Source organism: Narcine bancroftii, chromosome 7 (genome assembly GCF_036971445.1).
Source record: "Narcine bancroftii isolate sNarBan1 chromosome 7, sNarBan1.hap1, whole genome shotgun sequence".
Taxonomy (NCBI): Eukaryota; Metazoa; Chordata; class Chondrichthyes; order Torpediniformes; family Narcinidae; genus Narcine; species Narcine bancroftii.
In genome coordinates this window covers 56,902,744-56,915,912 of record NC_091475.1, presented here as the reverse complement: position 1 = coordinate 56,915,912, position 13,169 = coordinate 56,902,744, and the positions used below count along the sequence as shown (strand labels likewise).

Sequence of the window (13,169 nt, the reverse complement as noted above, 5' to 3'; positions counted from 1 at the left end):
GTCTTTCACACCACAATCCAAACTCTCTGTAATTTAGAGGAGGGTCCAGCCCCCCAATGATAATGTCATTATGCACTCACAGGAAGTCCTGCTGGAAGTCCCTCTCCCCTCTCTCTCCATCATGTGCGTGTATGTGTGTGTATTTATTTACATACACACAGCAATTAACAAAGAGCAGAATTAACTGATTTATTGAAGGCAAATTAAGATTTGACACGCTTAAATGCCAAAATGACGACACGATGACGCAGCACGCAAGCACTGACGTCACGATGCTTTCCCTGCCCGGCCATTTGCCAATTCAGACCGCAGGAAGAGGGTGGCCTGGGGAAATAACCTGGGTATGTGGTCCAAGTAATTTTCCAGGGCCAACATTTTCACACTCCCAGAATCCCCATTTTGCACAGCAGTGTGAAAAAGCCAGATAAAAGTGCCTTGGAATTTGGATGCCAAAGTTTCTGATGCAGTGATGAATACCATAAGTGCAGCAAGAGATTTTGCAATCTATTTTACTGACCTTTCTGATGTTATTTGTTGAGTGCTTCCAAGACTTTCAATATTTTTCATTTCCCAATGGTTTCCCATGGTACACGTGAAGTTTGATAGTTCCCTTGTTAGGAACGGCAAATTAATTCCATTGAATGAGGCATAATTCTTTTATTTGAATAGAGTGGAATTGCTTTGAGGGATAGGGTAAATCTTGGGTTGCTGTTATTCGGTAATTGAGAAATTATTAATTGCTTTAAAATACATACAATTAAATTACTTATTTTTTTAATTTCAAAAGTTATTGCATTATTTCTATTAGGTTTTGAACATAAAAGTCTGGGCATAATGAAATGTCAAAAAGACTCTTTAAAGTTGTTTCATGGGCCAGCATTTCTTCTGCCATTGTTTTGAGTGAATTCCCCCGACATTCGTAGAAAATCTACCACATAGGGTTCAATGCATGCTGGCATTGTAGAGGAGAGCTTGTGGCAACAAATACTGATTCACAATTGTGTGCTCTTAATCAAATCTTAAATTTTGAGTTCATTTCAAAACCCAACTTTATCTTGGAAAAACTAGTTTTACTATTGCATTTTGTAGAAAGAGAAAAAACAGTTAATATTTCAAGTCAAGGACTCTTTTTCAGAACTGGAAAGGGAGAGGTTGCCTGATGTCCTGAATATTTTCTGGGGGTTTTATTTGCTCTCAAATTTCCATCATCTGCATCTTCTTAGATGAAGTATAATAGTCCAAGAGAATGTAAACAAGAAAGCTGAAGGTGCTGGGGTCTAATGCAGGACACAAAAGTGCTGAGTTTCTCCGGCACTTTTCTGAGCTGTATACAGATTGGATTTTATTCATCTTTCAGTATATTTTTTTGACTTTCATAAAGGAGCCACTGTTAGTTTAATGTTACAATGCCTGGATTTGAATTTGCTGCTGTGTGCAAGGAGTTTGTACATTTTTTCCCATGTCTGCACAGGTTTCCTCCAGGTGGTCTAGTTTTTTTTCCCCATATTTCAAAGCTGTACAAGGTTTGTAGGTTAATTGGTCACATGAGTCTATTGGCATGGGCTTGTGGGCCGGAATGGCCTGTTATCATGGGTTTGTGGGCCGGAATGGCCTGTTATCATGGGTTTGTGGGCCGGAATGGCCTGTTATCATGGGTTTGTGGGCCGGAATGGCCTGTTATCATGGGCTTGTGGGCCAGAATGGCCTGTTTTCATGGGCTTGTGGGCCGGAATGACCTGTTATCATGGGCTTGTGGGCCAGAATGGCCTGTTATCAGGCTGTATCTCTACATTAAAAATTAAAATACCAATGTAGCTTATGGGGGAGAAAGTCAAGTTGAATTAAATTGAACATTAATTCTCTTCCTATTTTTACAGATATCTGATAAGGGGGGTGGTGTTCCTCTGCGGAAGATTGACCGTCTGTTTAATTATATGTATTCAACAGCACCCAGTCCCAGCTTGGAGCCATCACGGGCTGCTCCTCTGGTAGGTGCTCTGGCTGCAAGGGACTCTATGATTGATTATTATGCACTGGGTCGAGTGTAATACACAAAAATGACCTGCCGACTTTTTCCAGCGCATTTCTGCCAATTGAAATTTGTTTTTTTTATGTTTCTTTTCACATTAATGCATTCAGACTAAATTCCAATAAGTCCATCTTTTCTAATATTGGACCTTGTACTTACTGTAATTAATTATAATACATTTAAATGTGTTAAATGACTCAGACCAATGCTTGGAAGTCTGGAATACTGCATAGGCTCCTCTGTCTTTGCTGACTGCTCTTTATTTTTGTGGTCCAAGAGACTAATCCAGGATATTATCTAATTTGACCTCTTACCTGAACTCTTAATCTTTGTTGCTTAAATGATTATTGGAGGATTTAATTGTCCTATTTTGTTCTTTCTTCAGACTGGAATATTTTTGTGAATTCATTCACAAAAGATCGGTGTCATTGGCAAGGCAGCATTTATTTCCCATTGCTCATTGCCCTCGAGTGTCTATGTAACAGCTAAAAGTCTGGGTTTGCAGTCTCCATTGTGCATTGTGTTTTCATGTGGACCATCAATCAATATCTTTGGTTTACAATAACACATTTTTCGTAAGCACAACACATTTGATGTGAAACAAGCTGTTTGTGTCTGCCATGATCATCAATTTAAAGAAATCTCTCTCTATTTTTCAAGATTTCAAAACACTGGAAAACAACCCTCTTTACATCAGTTTGCCTATTGCAACAGTGCATTTTACTGACAAAATCTTTTGATTTATCTGTCATGAACTAATTTGATAACTGTTTGCATCAGAAGTCTTTGTCTACCTCAGATGTGATTTATTGACTGATCGATTCCATTAGCCTCCCCCCCCCCCACCAAACCCCCATTTTTCCTTTCCTCTAGCTCTCTCTCTCTCCTTACCCAAATATACAGTTTATTCAATTGTTAATTGATATCTTTGCCCATCTTTACATCACAGTCATAAAAATTGTATTCCATTCACTAATGGTCTATAGACTCCACACTATTTCTGTCGCAGTTTCTCTGTCCAGTTTCCATGTTTATTATGTAAAGTTATTTTCCATATCACTAGTTGTAGTGTGTAAATCAGTTCATGAGCCCTTTTTTTGAAGCAAGAACATCTATCAGTTTCCAAAGAATTAATAATCATGAACAATCCAGGACAGCAGTCCACAGTCCCATTTAACCTAAAGGCTTAACCATTTAAAATTAAATTAATTGGTTATTTGTTACATTGGTAGTTGAACCATTTTTAATCATATAACTGTTTACGGCATGGAAACAGGCCATGTCGGCCCTTCAAGTCCACGCCGGTTCACTTGAACAACTCCACTAGCTTCCCCCTCCTGCTCTCCGCCCATAACCCTCCAACCCCCTCACCTCTATGTACACAACCAGCCTTCTCTTAAATGACAGAAGGAACCCTGCCGCAACTATCTCTTTTGGAAGATCATTCCATTCTGCCACCACTCTCGGAGTGAAAAAGCATTGTTTCATATTCCACCTAAAGTTTTGCCCCTTTACCCTTAACTTATGCCATCTTGTTCCAACCTCCCCTGCCCTCAGGGGAAAGAGTCTATTTATGTCTACTCTATCATATTAGTAATCATTTCAGACCTTGTGATATGTGAAGATTATTTCAACATTATTTTCATAAAAAACAGCAATGAATGGTGTTTGGAAATGTTTTTACTCCTCTTGTGAGGAAAAACCTGTATTTTGTAATGGTTTTTGCTTAAGAAAATGGTGGCATGGCTGAAGCTGCTGTAACAGCAGCACTGCTGCTGCAGTGGACCTGGAGAGAGCAGAGTGTGGACAAATACTCTTTTCCCCCCCCCCACTGCCGGGTTCTACTACCCAGCCCTACTGCCAATGGCTCTCTACAGGCTTTAGACAGTTGTTTTACTTAAAACCTTGCTTGTGTTGGGCAGCGGCCACGAGTGGTTGCGGACTCCAGGAGAGTAGTGTACTGGCGCAGGGAACCAGTAACAGGGAGAACTCCACCACCGCCCCACACTGCTACCCCCCCCCCCCCCCCCCCAACCCCGGCCTGGATGCTGAGGGCAAGGAGGACATCCATAGGTGCCTGAATTCTGAAGGCTTCCTCATCATGTCGATGGTTTGAACTGAACAGGAGTCTGTGTGGCTGGAGAGTTGTGGGAGTGCTGGAGGGACTCAGAGGGACTCTTTCGCTGACTGTAAGGGGTGCCGGGCAATGCAAATGGCGATTCTTTGTCTGCCTTATGGCAGATTTAAGCCAATTTTGGTGTAATGTTGCATTTCTGTTTTATTACATAACAATAAATGGTGTCTGATCTGAACATAAAATGGACAACATCAGAAATCAATAAAGGGTGCTTTCTTATTTTCCTTATATGATGGGGCATTCTAGCTTAGAACAATGTACCAATTTAAATGTCGATACTGATCAGACCATAGATAAATATTGTTTGAATTAAAATTTAGGAAATCCTCAAACAAACATCTACTCAGTAATTAATGACATTTTAGATAAAGGGCCCATCATTTTTTATTTTGTTCTTTCAGTGTGAGCTACATCTACTTTAGGTTAGCTAACATTAATTAAGAAAATTGTGCTCTTCCATTGTGACAAGCATGATGTTCATTTAAAATTCCCCCTCTTAAAGATTTGGCTGCACAGGAAGAAGCAGTTTCTACAACGGTCCTGCCTGTTCTTGATTTTTGTCTGAGAACCATTATAACGTGGTCTTGTTGATTTTCTACAGGCTGGATTTGGATATGGCTTACCAATCTCGCGTCTGTATGCAAGGTATTTTCAAGGGGACCTCAAACTGTATTCCATGGAAGGCCTGGGCACAGATGCAGTTATTTATCTGAAGGTATTTTCCAACATCAGTGAAAGAGATTTCAAGTGAGGCAATAAAATCTCTGCTCGGAATGCTTGTAGATTTAAAGCACAAATTTTATTGAATACACAGGTGATTCAATTCCAAAACGAAACCGAACCAAGAAAGTCGATCTGGTTAGGGGAATCAAGCTTGACAGCCTTGTGCCCCTCTCTATGGTCATTAAGATGTTGGACTGTGGGTTGAAAAAACATGGAGAACCACTGATAAATGCAGAGAGGTTGTCACCACTAGTAGGTAGGACTAGAATGAGGCAATGAGTGTCAAAATTCAGTGGATAAGATTTAAAATAAAGTTAAGGATGAACAGCTACTCCTGGAGAATAGTGGATCTGTGGAATTTGCTATTCAAGGAAATAGTGGAGGCTACCTCATTGAATGTATTTAAGACATAAATAGATGTTTCCATGGTAGGAGAATGAAGGGTTATGGAGAACAGGATGATAATTAGAGACGAGTCCACAATAGGATCAGCCATGACAGAGTAGTTTCGATGGGCCAATGTCCTAGTCATGCTTCTATTTGCTATGTTGTATGAAATGGATAATGGTGATTATTTTAATTGTATCTTTTTGGGAAATCCTAATTAAAACTGTGTCTGGGTTTTCAAAGACACACATCTTGCCTGAGACAACTACCAAAGTCGTGCATTTATATTCATGGGCTTGAAAGGAAGACCTATCATTTGGCATTGAATGTTGAAAGGAAGCCAGTTTAAAATAATCGCAAGCTAACTTTTGGAAAAGTGAAAAAATTGTACATTTATTTTGCAGCCTTTACACAGGGCAGATCTTTCAAAGTACATCATAGCTGATCAAGAATGATTCAATTATAATCACAATTATAATTTGGGGAAATACAGAAGCAGTTTTGCTTGGACAAGTCAGGATAAGGAACAGTAAGGCACATGAATGGGAACACTTCTTAAAGTAACGATAATGGAAATATGAAACGGTTAACATGAGGTAGAAATCAAGACCAGGGGTTCTCAACCTTTTTATTTCCACTTTAAGTAATCTCTGCATCAGTGTTCTGTGATTAGTCAGGGATTGCTTAAGGTGGGATGTGAGTGGAAAGAAAAAGGTTGAGAACCACTGTTCTATACCCACCCTCCCTCCCACATTGAGCTCCCACAGTACCCATTTTTACTCCTGCCCACAGTGTGCTTTATAAAACTTGCATTTTGCAATGTTAAAGTTTTGTTTTTTTAATTTTTTTTGTTTTTTTCCCTAGGCTCTGTCAAGTGAATCTTTTGAACGACTTCCTGTTTTCAACAAATCAGCTTGGCGACATTACCAAACCTCTCCAGAAGCAGATGATTGGAGCAATCCCAGCAGTGAACCTAGAGATGCTTCTAAGTACAAGGCCAACCAACCGGCTAACTGGTCTTCTGATTTTGGGGTATTATAGAAACCCAAGTTTTGCGTGTTTTACCTTCACTCCGTAAACGGGACAGTTAGTAGTGGTCCCTCTAGTTACTGCTGAATTCTCTTTCTGGAACTCTTGCACACTCAGTCAGTAGAAAAATGAGTATTTCAAATGCAGTTTTGCACTTCAGACTGTATTAGTCTTTTAGGAGAAATAATAATTGTGAATATTCTTTTTGTCTGTATCGTTCTGTGGTAAGCATATCTTTTTGAGACCTGCTCTGGATGAGTTAGTTTTTTTCAAAGTTTCTTTTTATTGTTTCATAATAATACATATAAATGTAATATATACTTTTCTTTGCTGTAAGGCAAACAGAGTTGCCATGAACATTGCTTGGCGCCCCTAACGATAAGAGAAAGAGAAGCAAAAGAGAGTTCCTTCAGAGCCACTGTGTCCGTGGATTCGCCTCCAGCGCTTCTGCAGCCGCACAGACTCCTGCTCAAATTATTAGCAGCTCCAGGTCCAAACTTCCAATAAGATTAAGAAGCCTTTAGCACCTGAAGCCATCAACACTATCTCAAATCCAAGTTTTGATATCTGGTTCTCATGAGCCTTTCTGTAGCAGCCCACAACCTGCACAGGTCCTTTGACTGCAAGTCACCAGCAACCCGCAGCCTATGTGGGCTCCTTCAGCCGCTAAGCCACATGGTTGTCCACTGCCATAATCACATTCCCATGCTTCACCTTCTCAATAGGTGGTGTTCTCATAATTTCTGGTGCCTTGCACCATTCTACTGCTCCGCTGAAGCCTGCAACCCCCCCGCGATATGCTGTCCAGCACCAGGCGCTTCACCTTGGGCACAGTCCTGTGTGGTTGCAGGATTGAAGGAAAAACACTTTGCTCCTTTAACAGCCCATTTTAAAGCCTGTATGGAGTCATCGGCTTCATATTTGAGCAGTAGTATACTATGGGGCAGCGCTTTATCTTCACTCCCTGCTCTCCCAAATCTGCAGTAGTATTAATGTTACAGCTCTGGCAGCGCTGCCAGTTTTTGTAAAACTTGAGAAAAAGCTACACAATAATATATTGCCAAATAAAACTTTTTAAAATTGTCAATATTATTTCTGTAAAGTAGCATAGAGTGAGCGAAGGTATGGAGCTAATTTGATCTGTTAACCATAGAAAATGTAATTGAAATTCCTATGAGCTCTTCACCTGCCTCACTTTTTTTGTCAATTAAGAATATTGATTTTTTTAAAACTCTGTTAAAACCCCAAAATTTTAATGTATGATATTTTTGTTACTAGAAATTACTGGCTGTATTGTATGATCAATATATTTGGCGATTACCACCATATTTCCTGATTAAGAGTTGCAAAACATTGAGCACTGTGAGACTGGATTGTCTTTGTCTTTCAACTTTGAGAAAATTCTAGTCACCCAGGCAAGACCATTGTGGAGGAAGCCTTTCTGCTGAGAGCTATAAGAAAGGATTAAACTGACCAGTGGTGATGTGCAGCATTATAGAATGAAAATGGTAGATAATTTTGAATCCAAAATAACATTTTGACTTCTGCAGGGCAAGTTGTTTGTATGATCTAGGACATTGTTGTTGATCACGTGTAAAAATTGAAATTGTACTTTTTCTGATACAATTTTCTTTGCGTAAAAAGGAACTGAGATGAGCATTCAGTTTGTGAAAAATTCTGACACTTGATTTGCTGCTTGTTATCTGTCTCACTTTATTTCCCGTCTCTTCAAAAAGCAAAATTCAGTTGTGTACAAGAGTTGGTTGTCTTAAAGCTGCTAGATTCTAGCTTCTGCCAAAGTTACTTTTTACCCCAAGATGCATTTTCTAAAAGATCAAAACAGTTCTTTTTGAAAATGAGGGTTTGGTTAATCTGAAGAAATGCTGTACAGGTATTTTGACTTTCATGCTGGAGCTCAACATGGATTATGGGCTAGATTGTCAACTGTATGCTCATGAGTGCTTTATATGTGTGTGTATAAATGTATGTTATTCACAAGGAAAAAAAGAACTAATATTTACATAATGTAGGTATTAAATCTATTTTGCAGTTAAGATATTTATTTTTCACTGTAATCTATGTTTAAGTACTTTTTGTCGACTGCATTTGTCAGAATAGCCAAACAAAATTCTATTTCCACATTCCTGTGTTCTTTTATAATTCACAGTAAATTATCTTTGCACTTTTTAAGAATAAGTAAGTTATTAAAAATAAATGGAATAATCCTATAGTTGGTATTTGTCTCAATTTGTGATTGTAATATGCTGCGGTAACATTTTGGTTGGCCCTGAACATTCTCTTGAAACAGCTTTGCCAAGTGTTAAGATAGCAAAGCTGGCACCAAGACTAAACCTACCTATTTTGCAAAAGAATTACCCAAAGCCTTCAGATTTCCAAAGAAAATAATGCATTTCTTTCTCTTCCCTTTATCTTATAAAGATAATGATAACACTAAGTTTAAGTTATGAGACTAGCAATCAGGAGGACTGGGTGATGTTCAGAAGTCTTGAGTTGAAATCGCACTGTGGCACCTCGAGAATTTAAATTCAATAACGGTATTCTGGGTTGGAAACAGCTAGTATCATGAATAGTAATTATGGAATTTTTGGATTATATAAATACATCTGGTTCAGAAGGAGTGCAGAATATTTGCCTTTATTGCCTATGACAAAGAATACGAGTGCAGGAAAATAATAATGAGGCACATAGGCCATTCAAATATACATGGGACCCTGGTTTGTACACAATGAATGATGCATGAATAAGGACATCTTGGGAGGGCAGTTGGTATCCATTGTATCCCGATTTAGTTCATCCGTAAAATTAATAATAATGATAATAAATGCTGAAACAGTTGACAGCTTCTGAATTTGGTCAACAAGTACAGTTGGAAGTCTAATTGTATCAGTACTAAGAGTGTGCTTGTATGTAAATGGTTGTATCCGTTTTTGGGGTTTTATAGAATTATGGGTGGATTAAAAAGTACCATTCACAAGGTTTGAGGTCTTAATGTTAAAATGAAAACTGAATTTGATTTTCCTCAGTTCTGATAAAAGTGGCTTTGGTTTGCTTATTTCACAATTCCTTAAATATGCTGTTGAATAAATATTTTTGTTACCCTGCCACTTTCTATATCACATACTGAGGACTTTGAATCTATCATTTAGCTTAATTGCATCAACATAGTTCATGGCTATTTGGTGAAAAGGATGTACCCCAAAGGAAAAGAGGGATTTTATGGTTGGCTTAGTGCAAAGTATCTGATGGCCAAAGTTGCGGGGATGAAATGCATGGAACTGAAACTATTTTATTGAAATTTCAACTCCTGATTGACCAGTTTGATTTAGTTTGAGGCTCCAGACAGATGAAAGCAAAACAGTAATAAGGCAATCGATTACTTCATTCACAACTCTCCTGGAGGAAGCTATTGAACTTGCTGATATTCTTTAAGATGGCATTCATAATAAATTCCATTTAAGATGGGAATCCTGTGACTTGTAAGGACCTTGCAAATGAAAATATGTTTAGGCTTTGTACATCTTCCATTTCATGATCATACACACATTCTTGAAACTCGACAAGGCATTTAGGTGGTTGGCATTCAGGAGTTAGGAACAGTAAATGTTCAGTGTGTTCTGTTTATGATGTGTGTTACTGTTGCTGACCTTGGTGAGATTAAGAATGTTGAAAGACTTTATAAATTTGTTTCATGCATAAGAACTTGCAAATGTGTTATCACAAAGCATTAAAATTGATTAAAATTGCAACTTGAGTACACAGTATAAGTGGAAGACATTAAACTGAAATGCCAGGTGCTTTGGATGCATCAATATTTTACCCAATCTAAATTTCAGGATGGTATGTAACTGAAAAACAGACTTTTTTTGCAGAACAAAGGTTTTCTCCACAATATTTTGCTGTATGTAGAGGAAGTGCTTTCTTTTACAGTTTTTAATGATTTGGTAGAAATGTTCATTGTTGTCAATTCACTCTGATTTGCACATGCACAGCCACATACACCCCCCCCCCCCCCCCACACACACCCATCCGCCCACACACACACACACACACACACCCACCCACCCACCCACACACACACACACACCCACCCACCCACCCACACACACACACACACACACACACATGTATTAGGGAAGTTAAATTTCACACAACCCATTCTGTTGATATCATCATTGCTCAATTTCTGTGAAAATGAACACCTTTAGGTAAATTGATTTGTGGCTTAGGCAAGATTCATTCAGGAAAAAATATTAAAGTATTACTCTGGCCTAATAATAGATAGGAATAACTGTGTAGGCGTGACAACTGGAGCCAAGCCGCTCCCATTTTCTTTAAGCTCCTTTGACTCATCAGTCAATTGCATTTGATTTCTGAGCGATTGCCTCTGCTATTAAGCATTAAGAAATATATTTAAAATGCTCCATACAGTATTGGACAAGATTATTGTGATCTCACAAAATTTAATTAGCAAGCAGCTGGAATTCTTACTGCAAGAATTTTCTTACATTGAAGTTCCATATTTCCTCTATTAAACAGAATTATATTTACATTTGGTAAATTAGTGGTCAGAATATGTAAAAGATGAGGATGAAACAATAAAGAAATATATTCTGTACAAAGCAAATGTATTCAATTTGGTGTATCAGGAATAAAAAAAGTTTTTTTGTCAATGCAATAATGCATATTCTGTGCTACCTACAGACATGATCATTTTGACAAAGCTTTACCATGTTCTTAAGATTGGGTAGAATGACAATTTGCACATTTGTGTGTTTGTGATGATGAAGAAGTTGTAGATTTTTTTTATTGTTCGGGATTATTCAGATTTGAAAATAAATGATATGAGGTCTTGGTGTGGATCAATAAATGATTGTTTTCCATATATGACACATTTTGTGTTCATTTTATGATTTTATAAATAATTTAATATTCAAGTCAATATTTCACATTGACTTGAATATTTCATGTTTTTTTTTCAAAATTATTTTCACCCATGTTTTTCTACAATTGTTAATATCCAAGAGGAAATTGGAGATGTTTATAGATCAGTTAACGTACAAAATGCCCAGATTATTGTACTATTCAGACCATTTGCTTTCTTCAGTAAAACATTGCCTTGTGTAAATGTTTACTAATATTAATCTTTCCATGAGCAGTGATGAACTGAATTTGACTCTGCAATGCCAGTTTAATTTTTTTAATTAAAAGTACCAAGACCACTGATTTGGTTTGCATATGTCCATTTTTAAGTATCTAAATGACAATGCTGGGCAAAATGCACAGCATGTAGTTGTATTTGGAGGCACTGACTGTTGCCATTCTGTGCAGTCAATTTGCTGCAGTATTTAATGAGACTCTTAATGAACTGCAAGATTAGTGGTAATTTTGGAGTTCAATTAATGCAAGAAAACAATATTAGTTCCATGAAGTGAGGTAAATGATGGGATCTCTGGGTATACTCTGGCTGGTGCTGAATAGGAATTGCCATTATCCTTGATTTGTATTAAACAGTACATTAATGATCATGACTGGATCTAACATGATGGGAAGAGATTTAATAAATAAGGAAGAGGTTAAGACCACTTAAATTGCTGGGCGTAGAAGGATATGGATCTAATGACAAGCAAATGAGAATGTTAATTTAGACATACAGCATGGTAACAGGTCCTTCATGTCCATGAGGCCATACTGACCAAATGCTAAATGAATCAATTAACAAATTCTTTTGGAGGGTGAGAGGAAACCCACACACATGGGGAGAACATATAAACTTACAGACAGCGTCGAATTCCAATCCAGTTTGCTGGTGCCGCAAAAGCATTGCGCTAACCATGCGCGGTTAAATGGGCAAAATCTTTCTCGTGGGCAGGCCGGAGGGCCTATTTTTCTGCTGTATGACCCCTGACTCTTGGAGGAAGGGTTTGCAGACCAGACCAAGTTATCAGAGGCAGGAGAGAAGGGTGTTTCTGGCAATCCAGTTACAAGTCTTAAGACACAATTCTATCCAATAAATGGCTTTGAGGAGAGCAAAGTCTTGAAAAGCTTGAAATGTCCAAGTGCTCGACATCTTGATTGGCAGAGCAGTGCCTGTCGATGCAAAGTTCAAAATGAGTCTTGTCTTTTTTTTTCTTTTGTCCTGACTCAAACCAGTTTCTATCCCAATCATAGCTGTGTCATGGAGTTCCAGGTCTTAGCTGTGATTCTCCAATGTTAATTTCAATGAGAATTACACATTTTTGGATTACAAGGTAGACAGAGAAAAGTTGTTTTGCATTTTTAACGTGTGTTTTTATTTATAGTTTATTCTAGTTTTAATTGTCTCAAAATACCAAATACTTTTAATCCTCAAAAAACCCTTGCATCTTTTGAAACTGGTAAATCTGGATTGGGGGCTTTGGCTGCAATCAAAGCTTACAGAGATGTTTGGGTGTGGTATTTCTGTGCCCCCAAAATCATTTACACTATAAAGCTGATGAATTTGTCATCACAAAGAATTAAAATAGCCTTGTAAGATGTTCCATTAAATTAATATTGCTATATTGAAACAGGGAAAAAATGTCGATTTTTCTGGAATTAAGCAAGGCACTAAATCCAATCCTAGTTCATTTACCCTTTCATGGGATCCATGGAACCTTGGCTGTGTGGATTTTTAAAAAATGGGCTTGCATATAAAAAGCAGAGAGTAATAGTGGAAGGAAAGTACTCTGCCTGGAGGTCAGTGACGAATGGAGTTCTGCAGGGATCTGTTCTGGGACCCCCCTGCTCTTTGTGATCTTTATAAAGGATGTATAGCAAGAGGATTTGAGTACAGAGATCCTGCTCCAGCTGTACAGGGCCTTGGTG

General features: G+C 38.1%; 1 protein-coding gene across 5 annotated transcripts in view; it reads left to right on the top strand.

Annotated features, from left to right (window-relative positions):
* Nucleotides 1-11,213, top strand: part of LOC138738955 (pyruvate dehydrogenase (acetyl-transferring) kinase isozyme 3, mitochondrial) — an 80,475-nt gene extending 69,262 nt beyond the window's left edge. For 4 of the 5 annotated variants that reach the window (XM_069890188.1, XM_069890187.1, XM_069890191.1 and 1 more), the window contains 4 exons: nt 1,878-1,988; nt 4,768-4,881; nt 6,141-6,308; nt 6,643-11,213. In XM_069890188.1, the coding sequence (XP_069746289.1) occupies nt 1,878-1,988; nt 4,768-4,881; nt 6,141-6,308; nt 6,643-6,681 (432 nt within the window). In that variant the 3' untranslated portion in view covers nt 6,682-11,213. Of the gene's footprint in view, nt 1-1,877; nt 1,989-4,767; nt 4,882-6,140; nt 6,309-6,642 lie in introns of those variants that run through there. The other variant, XM_069890190.1, reaches the window with a different exon arrangement.
* Nucleotides 11,214-13,169: the final 1,956 nt, after the last annotated feature.